The 23,438-nt window shown below is 44.1% G+C and overlaps 1 protein-coding gene across 1 annotated transcript in view; it reads left to right on the top strand.

The window, feature by feature from the left end:
• ABCD2 (ATP binding cassette subfamily D member 2) overlaps positions 1–23,438 on the top strand; it is a 65,058-nt gene that overhangs the window by 37,804 nt on the left and 3,816 nt on the right. Inside the window, exons 7-8 of the mRNA XM_077807856.1 lie at positions 11,281–11,426; positions 20,964–21,048. Of these exons, the coding sequence (XP_077663982.1) occupies positions 11,281–11,426; positions 20,964–21,048 (231 nt within the window). The remainder of the gene's footprint in view (positions 1–11,280; positions 11,427–20,963; positions 21,049–23,438) is intronic.

The following is a 23,438-nucleotide window of genomic DNA, read 5'->3' as shown; positions in this document are numbered from 1 at the left end:
CCTTAAAAGTTTTAGCCCAGTGGTTAGAGTATTCACCTGGAATGTGAGAGATCCAGGTTCAATTCCTCTCCTCCACCCCTCAAGGGGGGAGATTGGAACAGGGGTCTCCCACTTCTCGTGAGTGTGCTGTCACCAGTGAGCCATGGGAAATTCTGATGTGGCGCTCTTTCAGTCTCTCTCGATTAAGCCATTCCACTGTGGATAAATAATAAAAGAGCGAATGGAGCAGGGGGACTGGGCCCTTAGAGTCTTCGGGCCAGAGAGACAGAGAAAATGACTCTGTAGTCCAGTGGTTAGAGCACCCACCTGGGAGGTGGGAGACCCTGGGGCCAGTCCCCCTCCTCCAATTACTGCTTCATTATTTATCCACAGAAGAACACCTTCAACAGGAGAGATCGAGGGAATCCCGTGTCAAAATATTTCGGTGGTGAGAGCAACCTCCTGAGAGGTGCGAGACCCATATTCATATACTTTCTCCCTCTCTGGGAATGAGGGGGAAATTGAACCTGGGTCTTCCACATTCCTGGCGAGTACTCAAATCCCTGGGATAAAGTTCTAAAGTCAGCAGCACCACCACCTCTTCCAGCCTGCTTTTGAATAGATCTGATCTGGTAGGCTGCCACTGAGGAGGCCTACCAGATTGGGCTCTGCGTGTGACTTAGGAGGATGAACAGCTGTCTTCTCCCAGTTTGTGGCTCACTATGGGGCACAGGCAGATGCCTAGAGGGAGGCAGCAGTGCACATGCCCAGAGGCAGGAGCATAGGCACTGAGGGAACTTTTACTGTGGAAAATTTGCTCACTGCGTGAGTTTAGGCACCTACAGAGTTCAACAGGAGTTTTATGGATTGCAGTGGAGCCCAAACTGGGGCTTAGATGTGTACATCTCAGAGATTTAAATCTGAGATTTAGGCACCTGAGTCGGGGGTTTAGGTGCCTAAGTACCTTTGTGGGTCTGGGCCTCCCAGTGAAATCAGTGGGAGTTTTATAATAGATTTCACTAGGGAGTGGAGTTAAGCCAACGCTGAACTCTGTTGAAAAATCCCACCTGTAATTCTTTTATTGAGATCCCAGCATAGTCTCTCCCTGCCCTACCCCTATGTTAAGGGGGTCTCTTACCATCCTGAGGCAGAAACTTTAAACCTACGTCAATCCGGGCAGGGTTTATTGGGCTTTTACATCCCCTTTATTTTTCCTATATAACCCAATCCTTCCTTCTGAGCAACAGCCCCCATTTGATGTCATAGTTGCAATCACTCATGGATGGTGTATGGCTAGCCAACGCATCCAAGATTATATCAATCTGAGTCAGCTGCACAGAGTTGTGACAGAATGATGCAAATTGTGCTGCTTTTGCTTCTTCCCCATATAAGACGGAGCATTTCTGTGACAGTTGCAGCTCCTGCCAATAAAGGTAAAGTAGTCTTGATCACTTCTGAAATCAGGTCTCCTGCATGCTCTAGCTTTTCATTTGGAATGAGCTCTGTCACACTCCAGTACAAGCCACTTAATTAAAATATACTTTAAGTGCATTAATTACTGCATGCTGCTTTTAATTAGGACTGTGAACCATTCAGATTATCTCAGAAATTATCAAAATGTATTCAGTCACAATAATTTTCTATGGTAAGATTGTGGTGGTTTAGAATACTTAATCCATTCTATAAGCACATTTTACCTTAAACTGTTTTGAACTTCCATGTAAAGCAAAAACAAAAAACCTGAATACATTCAGGAAGTATTTTTAAATGTGGTATTGAAGATATGGGTTGTTTTTTTCTGGTTTGGAATAGGAATTTCCAGGCATCCAAACATGGATTTTCTTCACCTGCTACCCTGACAACTTCTATGCTGACAAGGCCCTCCACACTTCAAGACAGTGACTTAGAAAATGCTAGTACAGTCGGACTGGAGTACAGCCTTTCTATCCTGTCATACCTTATGGACCAGCATTACTCCTCCTTTGGTAACACAGCAGCTATATGCTAACCCTGTGATTGGAGAGATCAGTAGCCATTACAAACAGTGTCTTTTTGAGCTGTGCATAACAGTACTGCAAGCAGTATTTTTTAAAAAAAAATGAAGATGTGTCTAAACTGAGTAACCATGTAATCATGTTGCTGCATCTTTTGTTCTTCCTCATCCTGTCCCCTCTCTAAGATTTCATCACCCTCATGCATAGTGTAAAACTTAGACTGTAGATGTTCTGAGATCAGTGTCCTGGTGTGGAATGCAGTCATTCAGGTGTGAGTTGAAACTGAAGCCCTGAGAACTTGTGGTCATTAAAGATCCCTTGGCATTATTTGCAAGATTAAAGTATTATCCCCAGTGTCCTAGCCAAATTATAGTTTGGCTAATTACATTCTACCTACCTTAATCCTCCCTGCACTTTCAATTAATTAACTTTCTTGTTCACTTCTTGATCTAAACTGTAGGGTTCTGTTGCTGTGCCCTGGTACTGTTGATGTGGTCAGCTCCAGAGATGGCTGCATTTCAGGAGTGGGTAAAATAATTCCAGGAACTGCTTTGGGATGGTGAGATGGAAGGTGCAATACAAATGTAACACAATATTACTTAGGGAACTTATATATTGTTTTAATTAATTTGTTACGTAATAGTCAAACAAATGCATATAGCTAGCTACAACTACATTGCATACAATGAAAGAGGTAGTTATGTCGGTCCCAGGATATTAGAGACAAGGTGAGTCAGGTAATATCTTTTATTGGACCAACTTCTGTTGGTGAGAGAGACAAGCTTTTGAGTCGCACAGAGCTCTTCTTCAAGTCTGAGAAAGGAACTCCCAGCTTCACAGGAAAATGCAAATTGGAACAGATTATTTAGTGTAAGTAAAAAGAAAAGGAGGACTTGTGGCACCTTAGAGACTAACAAATTTATTTGAGCATAAGCTTTCGTGAGCTACAGCTCACTTCATCGGGTGCATTCAGTGGAAAATACAGTGAGGAGATTTATATACACAGAGAACATGAAGCAATGGGTGTTACCATACACACTGTAATGACAGTGATCAGGTGAGGTGAGCTATTACCAGCAGGAGAGCGGAGGGGGAAAAAACCTTTTGTCGTGATAATCAAGGTGGGCCATTTCCAGCAGTTGACAAGAACCTGTGAGAACAGCGGGGGGAGGGGGGGGATAAACATGGGGAAATAGTTTTACTTTGTTTAATGACCCATCCACTCCCAGTCTTTATTCAAGCCTAAGTTAATTATATCCAGTTTGCAAATTAATTCCAATTCAGCAGTAGTTAGCACATATTATAATGGACTATTCAAGCTAGAGTGACCTGTTAACACTCTGCAGTTATAGGACAAAAAGAGGGGGTTAGTGGCAGGGGTGAAAGTAACTTAAAGGACTTAAAGAAAAGGAGTACTTGTGGCACCTTAGAGACTAACAAATTTATTTGAGCATAAGCTTTCGTGAGCTACAGCTCACTTCATCGGTACTTACCAGTACACAGGGCAGCCAGGGTCCTGGGCAACTTGGGGGTGGCGGTGGCTCTGGGCTCCTGGAAGGGATGGAACCTCGAATGGAAGGGGCGGGGCTGGGGCCAGACTCCCCCAGCCAGCCCTTCAGCACTGCCTGGCCTGTGCCACCTGGGGCTCCAGCGGTGATTTAAAGGACTCAGGGCGCTGGCGGCAGCCAAGAGCCCCAGGCCCTTTAAACCTCTGCCGTAGCGCTGGGCTATCGGCCACCGTCACTGCTACCCCGGAGCTCTGGCAGTGATTTAAAGGGCCTGGGGCTCTGGCCGCTGGTGGGAGTCCTGGGCCCTTTTAAATCGCTGGGTCCTGGGGCAGCTGCCCCTTTTGCCCCCCATCAGCGTCGCCGCCCTCCCCGCCACGGCAGCGCTTTAACATCGGCTGTGTACCGGCCCTTACCGGTGGCTACTTTCTTACCGGTATGCCGTACCAGCCCATTCTGGCTTACTTTCACCTTTGGTTAGTGGGTAACCAATTGTTGTAATAAGCCATAAATCCAGTGTCTGTTCAGTTCACGATTTTTGGTGTCTAGCAGAGTAATGAATTTAAGCTCCCAGACTAGTCTTTTGAAAGTGTTGTGCAGGTTTCCTTTTGAGGATGAGAACTGGTAGGTCAGACAGAGTGATGATCACTTTGAAAAGTGTTCACCCACAGGTGATGTGGTGTGTTAGGGGGCTTATTCCTTCACCCACTTACTTCCCTGGTCCTTCTCGCATGAACAGAGAGCAACAATACCCGAAGTCCAAAGGTGCAAACAATTCAATGTTTATTGGGGTGAACTTCCAGCAAGCATGATTCTAGTTTCCTTCCTTAGTGTCCCCCTTCCCAGCTCTGACACCACCTGTATCCCTGTTCCCATTCCTACCCTTAGCCAAACATGATTCCAATTTTCCCGCCCCCCACCCACCCACCCACCCACCCACTTCCTGATTGACTGCAGAATATATAGTAAAACTTGAGTTCTGCTTAGCTATACCTTAACCAAGCATTTTCCTGAAATTTAACTAACCAATCCTAACATATTGTAACATGATTATGTAACCAATTATATCCCACCACCTTAATTAGTTTACACCCAGCAAAATTAATTATACAGCAGACAGAAACAATCACAGAACCAGACAGAGATTATACAGACAAACAATAGCAAAGTGGGAACTATAATGACAAAACAATACAGAAGTGAGGATTTCACATCCCAGCTATTGATAAGTGAGTTCTTGCCAGACAAGATGCTATCAAACTAAGTTTCCTTTTACATTTTCTAGGCACTTCCCTTTCTCTGGAGGTGATAGGCACTATCAGGACAGGATTGTATTCCTAACAAACTAACTAAACCTGATTTCAATGTGACTAGTTTGGAATGTGAGGATGTGACCGGTCGCTTCCCAGCTTATGGCTGCCTCTGTTGCTTAGCCAAAGGCCTTAGCCTAAGCACAGCGCCTCAGACTGTCATGGTAAGAGAAGGCCCTTACACCGGCAGACAGTGATTTTGATTCTTTCTTTTATATCTCTATAACTAGCCGAGTGATAAGAATACACCTAAATTCTTAGAGTATGGGCCTTTACAGACAGGCCTGAATATCTATATCCTAACATGGTGTTTTTGTCTTTTATCATTTTCCTGTGTGAGCTCATTTGAGAGCATAGTGATTGTATGGTTTCACACACATGGTTGCTATTTCGGCATGTAGTGCACTGGATGAGGTACACCACATGTTGTGAAAGGCATGTGTAGGACCCATGGATCTTGAAAGGTGTGTTGTGGTGGTTTTGGTCACTGTAACAGTGGAGATGTGTCTGCAGGTTTTACATCTATTGTTCTGGCAGGGTCTGGTGCTGGCTTTGAGTTTTTGTGCCTTGGTCTGTGGGGAGCTTGCTTCTGATGAAGAGCTTGGAAAGGTTGGGGATTGTTTGAAGGCCAGACGTGGGGAATTTAGGAAAGATTTCTTTCAAGATGGAGTCCCCATCAAGTATACGTCGTAGTTGTTTGATATCCTATATGGGTTCTAGTGTAGTGTGGTAGGTGACAGCTAGGGGCTTTTATTTCTGTATTGAAGCAGGTTCTCTCAGAGTATTTGGATTGCCCATTCCATGATACAAGCCACTTCTCTGGTGGAGTGTCCTTGTTTGGTCAACATGGATTTGAGTGTGTTAAAGTGTATATCCCGGCCTTTCTCCTTGGAGTGAATTCTGTGGTATCTGAGTGCCTGGCTGTAGACAACAGATTTCTTGGTGTGTTTGAGGTGGTTACTGGATATATGAAGATAAGTGTAGTGATCCATGGGTTTCTTGTATATTGTTGTCCGTAGGGTTCCATTGTTGAAGCTGATTGTCGTGTCCAGGAAGTTGATGCTAGCTTGGGAGTGTTCCAGAGAGAGTTTAACGGACGGTTGGTGCTTTGTTGAAGCTGTGGTGGAAACCTATGAGGCAGTTTAAGTCCTTTATCCAGAGGATGAAAATACAATCAGTGGTTTTGTAGGAAAGTGACTAAGTGGTTGTCAGCAATTCATATTTCCCTGCCTCCCCCACTCCAAAAAGCTGGTGCTGAAAACAGTAACTTTCACTAAACGCTAGTATAGCAGTTCCTAAACTTTTTGTTGACACAACCCCATTTTAATTATTTCCTCCCATGACCCCAGACAGCACAGAGGATGCCATTTTGAAGAGCAGTGTGACCTCGTACATATGGTGTGTGTGAGGTCATGCCACTGAGGGGGCCTACCAGATTGGGACCCGCATGTGACTTAGCCATTTTGCTCTACAACGTGGTGATGTCCTCTCAGCATGACCTTTACCTACAGTGCATGTGAGATCACGCTGTGTGGAGATTGCCATTTTTAAGTGATATACTCCATGCATTGTGAGCTCATATACACTGTACATGCAAGTGTAACCCACGCACCTTCTGGGTGTGGTGTTCTGTCCCAGCTAGTGGTACTGAGACCACTTAGAGAGAAGAATGAGTCTGCTCTACAGCCTTAGCTAACAGCCAGTTGGCTTTCAGCTCATGTAGTAGAGGCTCATGCACTAAGCCTCAGAAGTCCCAGGTTCAAACCCGCCCGCCGATGACTAGGGTCTGTCAGCGTTACACAAGGTCACGCTGTTCCAGGCAAACTGGCATCTTCCACACATGAGGGATGGCCATGACCCCATCTGCTGAGGTCATGACCCCATTTGGAATTGCGCCCCACAGTTTGGGAACTGCTATACTAGTGTAAATAGGACAACACCATTGCCAGCACTGTTACAGAAAGTGCAACTGAGGCCTAGGCCAATACCATTAATAAATGAAAAACTATACAGGGCCTTAGTCCTGGAAGTCGATAACTGTTAGTGTCATAAAATTCTTTCCCTTTACCCTGCAGTGTGGTCTGATTAGTGTCATCCTATCAGTGGGTTAGAACACCCCCTACTGAAAAGACTCCCATGGGAGGAGGCCATGAAGACAGAAAAACTTTTAAAGAATAACTTTTCAGCTTTCTGTAAACTTTCTCCTTAAAGTCCATGTGGGGTCCATGGAGTTTGCCTGGGTGAGACTTGCCAGCCCCATAGATCCTGGAGTCTGCAGAGAAGGGGTTGCCTATACTTCTGGGCACTGTAAAACTAACAGTTAACAGCAATCCACAGAGGCAAGGGGTGCTTACTTGGAGCTCACTACTGCTGGCCCCACCTCACTGCTCCTTTGGGTCCTCTTGCCTCTGGCACCACAGCGCTACCAGGAACTGTACTGATTTTGGCAGATCAGCAGCTAAAGAGGACCCAGAGGGAGTTTAATATAGCTCCCAGCTATAACAACTTCCTCCAGGATTTCTACACAGAATGCAGGGGACAGTGTTTTGTAGCTCACTAGATTCTGCACCCCCAAATATCTCATAGATCACCCACAGGGTGTGTCAACAATATCCCAGAGAGCAGAAGATGGTGATAGGCAGGCAGGGGGATATCAGCCCTCTACAAGTGCATTTGCTAGGACAATATGGCTCAATTAATATCAATCTATCTGTAGCAGTGTCTGTACAAGGCAGTAAATGTTTTTGAATGAAGCCCAGGTTGGTTCCAGGAACTAGAGGTAGATGACCCTTGCCTCAGTACTAAGGCAACCAACCGAAGAAACTCATTACAGACAGAATAATAAAGGTTTTTTAATCTGAGTACCATTGAAGTCAAAGGATCAGATCTTGGGCTTTGCAATCCTCTGGTAGCACAAACCCAGTGGATACAGTCTGCTGAGGATTCCCCGGAACTGAACTGGTGCCACCTATCCTGGTCCCCCAGCAAAGAGACCTGGCCTGCATGGACCTGTCACCAGGCATCCCTGACTGCTGCAATCCTTGAGACAGTGGACAGCTCAGCAAAGAACAGCCTTTAGGCTGGAAGCAGGGTGGCTCAAAATTATATATACTAACCTGCCCCAGTGTGCATTGATCACAGTTTGGCTGCAGTGGAGGCTCTGGCCCAATGGATGCAGGACTGGACCTAAGCCACCTGAGTAGATATAATATGATCTGGAGCCCAGCTGTTTGGGGAATTCTAGTTAACTAACAAACTGTTCCTTGCACTGTGCCAACAGCACTGTTATCGTCGCTGTGCTTATGAGAGGAAATACCAATGGGCAGTAGGTTCTATATCAGCTTGTTCTTCATAAGTCACTATAGTAGGCGAAAATCAATATTTTCTGCTTCTCGTTTTCTGTATGGCAACTTCTTCCAAATGGGAATTGTTTTGCCTCATTCCTAAGCAACAATCAGTGCAGCCAAATTGTACAGTGATGGGACTTGTATAGATGCCTGCAATAAACAATTATAGCCCTGATTCAGGAAGATACTTAAGCACCTGACTTAGTCCCACTGAGATCAAAAATACTACCCTTGTGCTTAAACTTAGGCACATGCATAAGTACTTTCCTTAATCAGAATGGGCAGCACTCCAAAAACAGAATGGGTATTTTAAGACTCTCTCAGTGACGAATCAAAAATAAACAAGTCATAAGAAAATACTTGTCCTTTCAACGTTATGTAATTTTCCTTTAGTCTTCAAATGTTATTGTAACAATTACATACCAAACACAAATCTGATGGTTGCATTTGTACATGTGTGGCAATGTTATATCTAGAAATGGAAATTTGGGTGGGCCCCTACTTATAGTGGACAAGCAGTGAATAAAGGTCTGAAATCAGAGCAAATCATTTATATTAGACCTTAAGTTTCTTCAGTTTGTACATGTAAAATAAAGTTGGTATATGGAAACAATTGGGACTTCTAACAGATTTGCACCACATGGCCACAACCTTGCACATAAATGTGCAAATGCTGCTTGCACATAATTTGTTGTATAAGAGGGAAGATCCCACATAAATATTGCATCACAGTAATTTTGTCTTTGATTGGCCAAAGTCTACTACATATTTTAAAAATAGCATATTTGTTCAATATCTGAGCTGCTGCCTTCAGGGTGCATGGTTAAAATAAATACATCTTTTAAAAGCATGTTAATAAATTTACTTAAGTTTGGCATTTCCACAGGCTCAGATTTGGGTGGCTCTGGGTGCTAATTGGGTGGGCCATAGTCCATCCATAGCTACACCCATGATATGGGGTGAGATCCTCACCCCTGCTCCAGCTCCTTTACACCAGATAAAATTGAAGGAGCAGCATGAAAGGGCCCTGAATGCTAGTAATCCATGTAGGGGAGGATTCTCCCAACATAGGCACTGCAGAGACAATTGTAAGGCTGTTCTCTGAGAACCCCCATATAAATCCAAGCTTAAGGGGTGTGGGGGGAATGGGAGTGGTGGTGTATCAGCAGTGGGGCCACACTCTGCCAACTCTGACTGAAGCTATTATGGGAGAATTTTTTTCCCAACATGATGTAGTGTCATTAATTGTGCTGTTTAACCCATTCACAATATCAAGCTAGCTACAGAGCAACAACAAGGAATAGCTTGAAACTTTAAACCTTCATACTTAAATAATTAATTATAATTAAATTTTATGTTTTTACCTTAAAGCTGCCAGCACGGAATGCATTCTGCTGCAACCATGTCAATTTTGTGAAGCCAGTTTTTGAATGCATGTTCTTTGCACCATTGGTCATTAAAACAGCAAAAATACTTTTTCTTTTTCACTGGGCCACTGTTCGACTGTCCCCTCACCACCATCATTTATGTTTTGGGTTTTTGTTTTGAACTGGTAGCTAAATAGCTAATGTAATTTTTCTAGTGCTCACTGGGGAAATGCAGTGAAAAAACAGGCAACTTTTAAGAGTGTACATGTGTGTCAGTTATGGTAGTACTACCGGTTTACATTACGTATTATGTCATTACGCTGCTAAGGGAAGGAAAAACACAGTGAGATGACACCGTTATGTTTTAACAATGAATGAACTTCTGTCTGAATTATGTGCATTCATTATATCAATTTATTTTCTTAAAATATCCTATTAAAATCTCCAAGATTGCTCTCAGTAGTCACCTGGAGATTGATGCCAATTCCGGGAAACTCCCAGCCAATCAGGGAGGGTTGGCAACCCTTGACCAAAGCATTGCAGAGATTCTGGGCAGCACGGGCACCTGCCCCTAGGCCACTCCAAAGAGTCAGCACTAGCTCAGGTGTCCACAGCTGTCTGAGATATGCCTGTGGCTATGGGGGCCAAGGGGCCACGGCCCTCCCACTTTTGAAAGTGGACAGGCCTGGCCCATCCACTTTTCTCCACAGGCCCAGGCCCCTGCCCCTCCTCTTCCCCCCCCCCTTCTCCCCAAGGCTCCAATCCCCAGCCAGGCCAGAAGCTGGAGCCCGGCCCTGGAAAGAGCAGCCCGGGTAGCTGTGAGGAGCCATGGACCCTCCACCTGCCCAGGATGGGGGGATCCAAGAGCAGCCCCTGGCCCATGTCCCTCCCCCCGTGTCCTCTGCCCAGGGCAGATGGAAGGTCTGTGGCTCCCCACAGCTGCCCAGACGGCTCTTACCATGGCCTGGCTGCGGCTCTTTGGCCACTGAGGCCCCGCCCCCAGGCTGAGCTGGGTTGGGGTAAGAACTGCGCGGGCCATTCTGAGGAGCCACAGACCCTCCACCTGCCTTGGGTGGGTGACCTGGGGGGAGAGAACATGGGCCAGGGGCTGTTCTTGGGCCTCGGGGGGAAGAAGAGGGGCAGGGGCGGGGGCAGGTCTCGTAGACCCCCCACTCTTAGGAAGAATCCATTGCCTCTGCCTGGCGCTGCTGTTCCCCATCCTCAAAACCAGTTCAGGTTAGAGAGGGTGAAAAGATGACTTTGTGGCACCTTCCTTCTGGCCTGTGAATTCTGTGTTTCACTTCTAAGAGATGCAGCAAAGAATCTCACCTGTGCTAAGTTTTTATTGTAGTTTCCTTTTGATATATATATATATATATATATATATATATATGTTGAATTAAACTTTTAAAATCTAAAACCAAAACATATGCAAAACAGTATGAAGTATCTTCCCCCCCCCCCCCCAAAAAAAAACAACAACAACATGGATTCAGACTAGGTCATGAAATGTTTATTCTGCTTTAACTATCATGTTGTTTTCAGGCTAATGTTATGCATGTTGCTGCACTGTAATCAGTTTTTATGTAAACAGTGCATTGTCCCCAGAGTGAGTTTAGAGAAACATACACCCACAGTGTATCCACAGATAATTACAGTTTTAGAAACAGTGTTTAAAGCATTATACGCTGCTCACAGAACGTCAGCAAGATGTACTAAATAGCAGGGCAGAGAAGTGACTTGGTGTAGATTACTAGTTTCATTTTGTTGTTTTACAGGCCCTACATGTCCATTGGAACACTACGTGATCAAGTCATTTATCCGGACTCAGTGGAAGACATGCATGAAAAAGGATACCAAGACCAGGATCTGGAATGTATCCTGCACATTGTTCATCTGTATCACATAGTTCAAAGAGAAGGAGGTAAATCCTATATTTTAGTAAATAACTGAACATTTTGCAGGCATAGATTTTAGTGTAATATTATGAAAATATTGGGCCCAATTCTCCTTCTCACGCCTGTTTTAAAACATTGCAGCTCCATTGACTCCACAAGATGCAAGTGAGAGGAGAATTAAATTCATTGTCAACTATCAGTTATATCTCCTATATGGCTTTGATCAAAGCAGGCATGTTTTAAGTAGTATTTTCTACAAGCATCCCCAGACTGACCTAGTTAAAAGTAGCTAAACTACAGTGAGTGCCCTTAGAACCATCATGTTTACCATTTGCAGTATAAGTTACCATGGTATTGCCAGTATTCCTCATTCTAAGAATAGGGGACACTGTAAATACCTCAGCGCAGTAAATGTCAAGATATTAATGTCTCCTGTTGTATCTAGGGAGCTGGAGCACTGGTGTCAATGTGTTTTTTGTTCTGTTGTGTTTTCTTATAGATTATTTTCATAGTTCTGGTCCCACCAATCCCTTATTTGTAGTTTGAATTGACTGCCTTTGTAGTGTGCTTTAGTAACTGATTTGTGACAGAACTACTAGCATTTAAAAAAGCAGAAGGATACTCAGGAGGAGGCTGTAGGAGAGCAGGTTGTGCAGCTATAGTTGGTGCTCCTTTAGGGGGAGGTACTTTAGGTGCAGTAATTCATGCTCTCGGAGACCAACTGTATCATTTTCACAGCGTAGTTCATCCCCAGTGGCTCAGGCAGTAGGAAACTGAAGGCTAGTTTTGAATTCCAATTCCTGCCTGGGAGTCCATTACTCTGCTAAAAGACCAGGACATTGGTTTCTTTCTGAAAAACATATCGTATTGGTGACTTTCTGTGACACTGTGGAGTGTGGATAGTAATAGTTCCTGAGTGTAACATTAGTAATCACTTATGTCCATGTGTGTAATATTTTCCGTACTTATCCCATTTTTCCCAATCCACAATCCTGCACTCATATTTTTACCTAGGTTAACATTTCCCACGTGAAGAATTTAATGATTGTGTGACCTACTGACCTAAAAGCCATGATGGTTCTGCCCTTTGGGTTTTTGGGACATTTTGGGACATTATCCTGGTTGGATAAATATGAGAAAATAAAACCAAAGTAAATCAAATTTACTTTCATCTCCATTCACATTCAACATTCACATCTGTTAATATAACACACAGCATGAAACATTTTACCAGAAGACAAAACCTGTTAGCCAGAGGTAGAAGAGTCAGAGGGCCCAACTCACTAAATTGAGAATTTAAAATTATAACTATATTAAGTCTCAATTTACGTTCTTTAATGGAAGGTGGGACCAAAAACAGAAGCAGTGAAAGCAGCTAAGCCGTGGCTGTTATGGGCAGCAGCAGAATGGACCCTGGGGATGAGGTGGGGAGGAAGTAATTTAAAAATAAACCCTAAACACAATAAATAAAGTGAGAGCTGAATATGAAGGATGGATCTATGTTTTTCCCCTGCTTTTTTTGTTATCTTTCCACTATGAACTCTTCTTCATAGTGGAAGGATATGTTAGACATTTTTTCCAAATAGCAGTTTTAGAAATATTTTCTAAAAGAAAGACCTTTCATATCAAGCATCTGTGCTATAATAGCAATAAGCCATCGCATGGTGTATGTTCATGGGTGCCAACGCTTTCCTGAGGTCTGTGGAAAAGAAACAAGGCCTCAACCATAGATGACTCATGCCTCCCAATATGCAGTGGGACACAAAGTAAAGGGGAGGACACATGATCACCCCACAAGTCTCCTCTGCCCAGTGACCCCACACACATCCTGCCCAGCCCGAGGCCGCCACGTTCTCCCCACATTACCTGGCAGCTGGGCGGGGAGTGGGACAGAGCCACTTCTGCCTGAGAGAGCCTGGCTCTCCATCCGGGTCCTTCTGCCAGGGACAGGGACCGAGCGAGCTGGATCCCCCCTTCCACGCACCATGCTCGGCCCCTGTCCCCAGCAGCCGAGTCCGGGCAGGGAACAGGCTGCCACTGCCTCCCAGCCAGGCTCTCTCAGATAGAAGTGGCTCCGTCCCGCTCCCCGCCTAGTTCTGGCTGCCAGGGAGAGCAGCCAAACATGCCAGGGGGAGCAGAAGAGGGGGAGGCACAAGGAGATCAGAACAGAGCCTCTCTCCCTCCCTGCTCCCGGCAGGCCAATCTGGGGGGTACTTCACCCCTGCATGCTCCCCCCCCATGCATCATCTCTGCATGCGCCAGTATGAATTGCCTGCTGCTCTCTATCTGAACACATGCAGCTAATTAGAGAGACCAGTTGGGTGAGGTAATATCTTTTCTTGGACAAAGTTCCATTGGTGAGAGAGACAAGTTTTTGATCTACACAGAGCTCTTCTTCAGGTCTGGGAAGGTTACTTAGAGCCTCACAGCTAAATACAAGGTGAAACAGATTGTTTAGCATTGGTAGTTAGCACATATTCTAAGGCAGCGTTTCTCAAACTTGGGGCCCCGCTGATCAACTCTTCCCCCTCCCTCCCAGCACCTCCTGCACGCTAAAAGTCCGGCAGCACACAGGGCGAAGGCGTATCCCTCAGGACCCAGGGGTGAAAGGGGGTCTCCACATGCTGTCCCCACCCTGAGTGCCAGCTCCACACCTCCCATTGGCTGGGAACTGCGGCCCATGGGAGCTGCGAGAGCAGTGCCTGTGGGCAGGGGCAGTGCACGGAGACCCTCCTGTCCCCCATGCCTAGGGATGAGAGAGGGATGTGCCGGTTGCTTTTGGGAGCCGGAGCCCTCACCCCCTCCCTGCCCCAGCCCAGAGCCTACACCCTGCATCCAAACTCCCTCACAGAGCTCACACCCCTCACCCCCTCCTGCACCCCAATCTCCTGCCCCAGCCTGGTGAAAGTGAGTGAGGGTGGGGGAGAGCAGGGGGCAGGGCCTTGGGGCAGGGCAAGGACTGAGTGGGGGTGCTTAAGGGTCCCTGAAAAAATTTAAATGACAATGGGAGCCCTCGGGTTGCTAAAGTTTGAGAACCACTGTTCTAAGGGACTATTCAAATGGAGTGGCCCATTAACACTTCTGCAGTCACAGGACCAAAAAAAATGGGGGGAGGACTAGTGGAGTTACAGATTGTTGTAATAAACCATAATAAAGCAGTAACAATGCTGCAGCTAAAGAGCAGCCATTACCGATCGTGCCATATACTACCAAGTGGAAGACCCAGAATCAAGGTCTTGGTCTCTTGCTTCTGAGGCTGGAGGGCTTTCAGTCAGCCTTTCATCACTGCCCTCTATTCCTGCTCTCCTGCCTAACTTTCTATCCTCAGATTTGAACACACGCTTTATACAAATAATTCAAATGACAATATTATAATTAGTCTTATTGTAGGAGTACTCGGAGGCCCCAGACAGGGTCAGGACCTCGCTACACAAGGTGCTTCACAAACACATGGTAAGAAAAGTCCCTGTCCCAGAGAGTTTGCAATCTAAGCAGACAAAGGGACCAGGAGCGGGTTATAACATACCAGCAAAAAAGTCAGAGCCATGATAAACTCACAGCTTGTTTGTTCCATTTCCCCCTTTCCTTCCTCTCCACAAGACAAGCAACATACAAAGGGTGCAGGAGAAGGATGGCAATCAAAAAATATGTGTACTTTTATATGCATTACATACATTTTGCATATGTGCATGTTAATAGACATGATGTACCTTTTTTAAAAATACACATTACTTTACCCAACAGGCTCTCATGTAACCATTATTAGTTTAGCCAATTTCTAGCAACACCTGTGGAATATCTGCAAGCTATTTAAACAATTTACATGTTTTTATTATTCTTAAGAAAAGGAGCAAGATGTATATCTATAACAAACAGCATTTCTCATTATTTGCTCTTGTCTTTCACATCCCACTCCCTTTGTTTCCCATCCCTTGCTGTATTATGTCTCTGTTAGGGCTGTGCCCTGAGGAGTTTACAGTTTGTCTATATTTTAATCGTCTGTGATTGCTGGGTGCACATAATAAGGTGCTGTAAGGATTTGTGCTCCACTCCCTAGAGGTAGGGTTGAGAGCCAAATACAGCCTAGAGTAAGCAAGCCTGATTCTGATCTGATTTATACCAGAATAATCCCATTGTCTTCAGTAGAGTTACTTCAGATTTACATCAGTATAAATATAATCAAAATGTGGCCCAGCGGGTGCAACTGCTGTGGAAGTCTCTGGACCATATTCAGTGGTGATGTAAGCTCGCAGCCTGCACCCTCTCCTGCACACAAACTCCCTCCCAGAGGCCAATTCCTATTCCCATTATAGCCAATAGCAGAAATTCCATTTTACTGCACCGGGACTAAGATTCGGCCTAAAATGAGTCAAAGTGGGTGTAAGGGAACGAAAAATAACTTGCCCAGATTTGGCATTTAATAGATGTACTATCCACATGTAACTTACTCTCTGTGGGGGCAGAAGCAGGATGCAACAGGAAACTCAACTAACCAGCGGGTGCAAGAAAAATCAGGTCTTTTCCACCCCAATAAATTAATTTATGCTGATCGAATCTGAACATTCCTAAACCCAAATTCAGCTCTGGTGCCAGCAGACAACTCCCAGTGTGAGGTGCATTCCCTTAGGCGAGGGGCTGAATTTGCTATCCATATCATTATTCTCCACGCCAACTTGTCAGGCTCTGGGTTCTACATGGTCAGGCATGGTAGCTGGACGTGGGGTTAGGATTGGGCCACTTTGAAACCATGGCCCATAGACAGGCTGTGGGTCAGAACTAGGGTCAGAGTCCATGGACAAGCCAAATCAGGATCACAGTCAGAAAACGAGTTGATGCCAGATTGGAGTCAGTGCAAGGGTCTGGGGGTCAGGAGGCTAATGCAAACCTGGAGCGGGGTCAGGGCAAGGCATGAACCAGGCTAAAGTAGATTGGGATAAGGCTGGGGGGCAGGAACAGGAGCCAGATCAAGAGCAGGCTGGAAGCCTAGGAAATCTGTAGTACTTAGGGCCCTACCAAATTCATGGCCGTGAAAAACATGTCCTAGACCATGACGTCTGATCTCCCCCATGAAATCAGGCTATTGTAGGGGAGACCAGATTTCACAGAGCTAGGCGGCCGGAGAGCGGCAGCTGCTGGCCAGTAGCCAAGCTGTGAAGGCAGCACAGCCACCAACAGCAATGCAGAAGTGAGGACAGCATGGTATGGTATGTCACCCAGCTCTGAAGGCAGCAGCACAGAAGTAAGGGTGGCAATACCATGACCTTCCTATAACAGCCTTGCGACCACCCCCCTCCACCCCAGCCTGCTGTGAAATTTCAGGTTTAAATATATGAAACTGAAATTTACCATTTTTAAAATCCTATGACCATGTAATTGACCAAAATGGACCATGCATTTGGTAGGGCCCAAGTAATATTGCAAAGCAGCAGAAGGGTTCCTGGCCAGGAAGTGCTGTTGCACAGACTGACTTGCAGCTCTGCAGGGTCAGTGAAATACTTGTGCCTGGGGGTCATCTGACCTGGGTCTTGCTCAGGGATAGGCTGCTGCAGCATACTGAGTGGGGAGTCACTGCAGGTTCTGTTGGAGCAGTGAGTCAGGACCAGCTGACAGGTTTCAGAGTAGCAGCCGTGTTAGTCTGTATCCACAAAAAGAGTGAGCTACCCTGGCCTGGCTGCAGGTTTGCCTCACATATCAGATGAGGGGCACTTACCCTTGTTTTCCAACAAGCTTATAATAGCCAGTTTATTTATACTACTGCTGGATTTGGTCCCAGATCCACAAAAAGGACACTGACAGTGTCTACTCAGCTAGAGGAAGCTAATATTGGGTTTATTTATAAAGCCCACACTACAACACTGTGAAGGTGCTCAGGATGCTGTCCAATAATTTTACAATAAAATAAATGAATAGAAACATAAAATATATTAGAAATAATAAATAAAGCCATGGTTAACATTTGATGTTGAAAAGACATGGCCAGTAATCTAGATTAAAGAGTTAAAAAAAAAAAGTAAATATGGATCTGTAGAGCTTTAATTCCCCATCCTGGGTCAAAATGTGTACATATTTAGCAACTGTCAGTAGCACTGCAGCCTGGGGCACACTGATCAGTTTATTACATTATAAAATCCCCAGATACCTGTTGTAACCTGCCTAGTGCTTGCCCAGTTTTGTCGGCTTAGGGACTGATGAACTACTAAGCAGGTGGAACTAGTTCATGACTTTGCAGCATTATTATTTTGCATTACGGTAGCTCCAGGAGCCTTTTCAGTACTTGGTTCCCATAGGCCTGGGCACTATATAGACATACAGACATACAGTGGCATATGCTCCAGAGACTTCAGTCTGATAACTATAGTTCTATTTATGCTTTTGTCAATGAAGCTGCTCCACCCCGATCCTCAATTTGCCTATTTTTCAGTGTTTCAAAAGAACATGTGACTGTCTATTGACCACTTTGCGGTAGCAGAGTGCAATCCTTTCCATGTAGACGGGGCTCATGGGATGTACTTTACCACATGTGCTCAGAACAAATGCCTACTTTTTGTTGTTGAAAGTGGGAGAGGATGATCCAGGAGCCTGTACAAGGAACTGAATTGGTTTTGCAATCAAATTTAGAGTAGTTTTGACAAGAGCTTCCACTTACGATACTCTGGCCAAGAGCACCCAGGCTTAAACATATTAAACATGTGCCATTCTGATAGTCTGGTTATTTTTTTTTGCTTGATTGCTTTGTTACTTATATTCTGTCATGTGACTAAACCAACCTTTTATCTGTGAAATGTCTCTAAATCCATTCTGAAATCCCACAGTTCTCCTTTCACAAACAACTTTGCAGAGATGTTTTCCTGCCATTTCTAAAATGAATATATATACAATATTCAATATTCTTTACACCTGTGTTGTGCAATCAGAGACTAAGGGGAAGTTATAAGGATCTCGTCCTTAACCTCTCTGCCTTAGTTTTCTTATCTGTAAAATGGGGATAATTGCCTGTGTCACCGGGTGTTGTAAGCTTTATTGAAGTCTCCAAAGCACTGAGATACTTTGCTGAAAGGTGCTATGTAAGTGCAAAGGGTTTATCCACATGCAATTGTTGCAGATATAAACTGTGAAGTTGGTTTATTGCAAGCTACACTACCGACTGTTCAGAGGAAGAAATCAGAGCATTAGAAATTAGCATTAATTTTAAATTTACCCAACAGGTAACATTTATATTATGTTCCCTAACCATTATTAAATCCTTACGTTTCTAAGTCTCATGGAGGGGATGGATGAGGAAGGCATTAGAGGGAATAGGGCAGCGGAAACAAACAAAAATACTAGTATACAGTTAAAGTATAAGTTAAAGCAGAATCAAACCTGGCAATTTTGCCTTGATAAATGGAAGTCACATCTTTTTTTGGAGGGGACCATAGGGGGAGTTTACTGAACAGGTCATGTTCCCTCCATTTCCAGCAACCTTTCCTCTCTTTTGCCTTCCACCACTCTTGTACCATATCTGGTATAGGCTGTAGGTGGGCACAGTCCCCACTCTTAGTACGTGCGCACACACAGAGACCACTTTGGATCCAGAACATCCATCCCAATACGTTCCTGGGGTTCCCTTTTTTATTAACGTAAAAAGAAAGAGATATAAACATCAGACTCAGTTACTTCCTGAGTTTAGGTGTTCGCATGGCTACTACTTTCTGTCCCTACCCCAGTTCCCCTTGTCTTAAACAGACACACCAAAACTTCTGTTCCCCTTGGTTGGAGGTCACCAGACCCATGGCATCTGTCTGCTGGGCTGAGTCTGCAGAATAGCACTCCATCTCAGTGCTGTGCTGGGTCGTAGCACCTGGGACACCCTGTCACAAAGAGCCCCCACATTCAGTTATCACCAGTGGTAGAATTCACCCAAATGGTAACTCAAGTGGGAGACAATTAAGCAACTTTCTTTAAAGGAAATCCGCTGATAGGAAGCAATATACATGCCATATACTGAGAGCCAGATAGATCCTCCAGATTTGAGTTCAATGTAATTCTAAGAAATAATAGAACCTAGGACTGAAAAAGTTGTATTTCTCTGTCATTTACGTGCATGTACATATATGAATAATGTCATTGTGTTACTACATATTTTACAATCGGGTAGACGGAAGATTCCAGGAATTCAGCTTACAGCATTACTGATTCCCATTTTCATTTAGCTTGACTTCCCATCAGGAGACTTACTGAGGCTTCTTAAATTACAAAGGCACAGCCCTGGTGGGCCCTGGCACAATTCCAGCAATGCCATTGTGTAGTCAGAAGCCTACAGCACCCTTGCAAAACCCTGCCTGCACTTTTCTAACCATAGACCAAAGCCAAGAAATCACACAGCCTAACTTGCTTACTCGACCTTGTTTATGGTGTTATCTGGCAACTGTTCATTTTTGATCAGGCAGCGGAAGCAGAAAAGGTCTTTGTGGATCTCTTTATTCCTCTAGTTTCAGTGGTGTTGGGTTGATCTGGAAATATATCCTCCTTCTCTTCCACCCCCTCTCCCACCTGTCAGACAGTCTGTCTCTCTCCTCTGTAAATGATTGATTGGGAGAAATGTGCTTACCCTAGTTTCTCCCTTTTAAAAATAATTTCTTGTTTTGCACTGTTCTATCAAGCTTAATTTTATTAAAATCTTAATTTTAATAAGGTAGCCTGTATAATGTGAGGAGTATGCCATAATGCTGACATAAACACAATTCCACAATAATAAGCAAATAAAATGCATTCAGATAGGGTTTTTTTACTGATTTTTCTATGAGGAAGAGATGGTAAAAAGATTTATGGGAAAATCTAATTATATAAACAGTGTCAAATGTTATAGAAATTGTGGGTTACCTTTTTATTAAAGGGGCGGAGAGGTTTGCATGCGAAAAAAAAATCTGTGTGCGCACACGTGCTGTACAGGTACCCAGTTTGTGTTAGCTGCCCATTTGTGCATACAGTCTGCATTCACAGTGCAGAGGCATGTGAGTGACATTTCTAACTGGGTCACCAAAAATCTGAGCGGACATCATTCTTACCTGCAATAGCAAGGGAGTCACTCTGTAACTGTTATAGTTTTATATTTTGACTCATTGAATTCTCATTTATTTTCTTAAATTTCCTTTCTCTTTATCCTGTAGGTTGATTATTTTAAAATTCTTATTCAACTTTTAAGGAAGTGTCGCATTATCCCATGGGAAAGTAACATGGAAAAAAAAAAAGAAATAGATTTACCCAGCTGAAAGAATACATTTGTCAGAGGTGACATGTAAACATTTCAGAAGTGCATAAGTGACTTAGGAGCCAAATCTCATTTTCAAAATTGAAGTGGGATTTAGGAGTCTACTTCAAATAAGACTATGGGATTTAGGATCATAAGTGTCTTAGGCACTTCGGAAAATTTTACCCAGCACCTTGATCTACCTCTTCTACCACACCACTGGGAATTTTGTTTCTGCTTTAAATCGAGGATTGCAGGCACGCAGGAACTTAATTTTCTGTGGTTTCTTGTTTTGTACATTATGGTTCCCTGTTTTGTTTGTATCTTTTTGAAGGCTGGGATGCTGTGATGGACTGGAGAGATGTCTTATCAGGAGGAGAAAAGCAGAGGATGGGCATGGCTCGCATGTTTTATCATAAGTAAGTGTATTCACTTGCTCTTCAGGCAGCCAAGCTTTGGAAGCTTGCAAAAATGGTTTGAGCAGTGATAGTCTTTATACCCCCACACAGTACTGATCGGCAGTTGCACAGGAAAAGAGACTTCACAGTTTGTAAGAGGTGTGTGTATGAGATCTGCTTTTTAGTTTGGGTGATGCTTCTTGTTTCTGCCTTAATTTGTCCCTAAAAGCATTGCGTTTTCCAGACATTACTCTCCTTAGCATCATGAACAAAAATGATCACATTGGGGCAATCCTAGAAATATCGTGGGAAATATCGTCATACGGGGGATGTGAGTTTGAGACCTATCCTTTGGACCTTTACTCTTGGACCACCTAAGGCTGGAAACTCTGCAAAGGCAACACACTCAGCACCTGGAGGGATAGAAGCATCTTGAGTTGCTCTTTAGTTACTTTCTGATACATTAACACTGCTGAGTAATACAAGATCAGCCCTGCACCCAGAAGTTCCACCACCATGCACAGAGCAAGATCAGGAAGCAAAAGCCATTAACACTTATATTGCAGTACTGCCTAGAAGCCAGACAGGTATGGGCCTCACTGTGCTAGGTGCTGTACACACCGATACCAAATAACAGTCCCAGCATGGGATTCAAACCTAGATTCCCTGTTGGGTATTTTATCTAATCAGAACATAAGAATGGCCACACTGGGTCAGATCAGTGGCCTATCTAGTCCAGTCCCCTCTCTCTGATAGTGGCCAGTGCCAGATGCTTCAAAGGGAATGAACAGAAAAGAGCAGTTTTGAATAATCCATCTGCTCTCATCCAGTCCTAGCTTTTGGCAGTTGAAAGTTCAGGGACAGTGGCACATGGGGTTGCTATTAGTCAGGCTGGACCTATCCTCCATGGATTTATATAATTCTTTTTTGAACCCAGTTATATCTTTGGCCTTCACAACATCCCGTGGTAATGAGTTCCACAGGCTGATTGTGTGTTATGTGAAGAAGCCTTTCCTTTTGTTTGTTTTAAACCTGCTGCCTGATCGTTTAATCAGGTGACCTCTACTTCCCTTTTGCAAAGGGGTAAATAACACTTTTTCTCCGCACCGGTCATGATTTTATAGACCTCTGTCATATCCCCCTTTGTCATCTCTTTTCTAATCTGAACAGTCCCAGTCTTTTTAATCTCTCCTCCTATGGAAGTTCTTCCAAACCCCTAGTCATTTTGGTTGCCCTTCTCTGCACCTTTTCCAATTCTTGTGTGTGTGTGTGTGTGTGTGTGTGTGTGTGTGTGTATTTTAAGATGGGTCAACCAGATCTGCATGCAGTATTCCAAGTGTAGGCATACTATGCATTTATATACTGGCAATATGATATTTACTGTCTTCTTATCTATCCCTTTCCTAATGGTTCCTAATATTCTGCTCACTTTTTTGAGTGCTACCGCACATTGAGCGAATGTTTTTAGAGAACTATCAATGATGCCAAGATCTCTTTGATTGGCAACAGCTAATTTAAACCACATCATTTTGTATGTATAGTTGGGATTATTTTTTCCAATGTGCATTACTTTGCATTTATTAACACTGAATTTTGTCTGCTGTTTTGTCACTCAGTGGATGACTGGGTTTAGTGAGATCCCTTTGTGACTCTTCACAGTCAGCTTTGCACTTAACTATCTTGAATAATTTTGTGTCATCTGCAAATGTTGCCACTTCTCTGTTCACCCTCTTTTCCAGATCACTTATGAATATGTTGAACAGCACAGATTCCAGTACAGATCCTTGGGTTACTCCACTATTTACCTTTCTCCATTGTGAAAACTGACTATTTATTCCTACCCTCTGTTTCCCATCTTTTAACCAGTTATTGATCCAATGAGAGGACCTTCCCTTTTATCTTACTTTGTTTAAGGGCCTTTGACATAGGACCTTGTCATAGGCTTTCTGAAAGTACAAGTACACTATATTAGCTGGATCACCCTTGTCCACATATTTGTTTGACTCCTTCAGAGAATTCTAACAGATTGGTGAGACATGATTTCCCTTTACACAAGCTGTGTTGACTCTTCCCCCAACATATCATGTTCATCTCTGTCTCTGATGATTTTGTTCGATGGTAGTCTATCTATTCCATTCCAAAGGCAGTAGTGTAGTGGTTCTAGGGTATAAGCCTCACGTGTGTAATTTAATATCAACCTATTTTGAGTAGCTGCCCACTATATTCTTTTGTCAGCCAGAATGGCTGCCTGTAAGCAGCGTAAAGCATTCCCTTCCCTCAGGTGCTGTATTCTTCCATTGTGGCCTGGGGGGTAAGAGAGTGTGATCTGGGATTGAGCCTAGATCTCTTGAATGGCAGAGCAATGCTTTATCACTGATCCACCAAGCTGGGCTCCTAGGTAAGGGCTTTTA

This window comes from Eretmochelys imbricata, chromosome 1 (genome assembly GCF_965152235.1).
Source record: "Eretmochelys imbricata isolate rEreImb1 chromosome 1, rEreImb1.hap1, whole genome shotgun sequence".
In the NCBI taxonomy this organism is placed as follows: Eukaryota; Metazoa; Chordata; order Testudines; family Cheloniidae; genus Eretmochelys; species Eretmochelys imbricata.
This window is presented reverse-complemented; position numbering and strand designations above follow the sequence as displayed.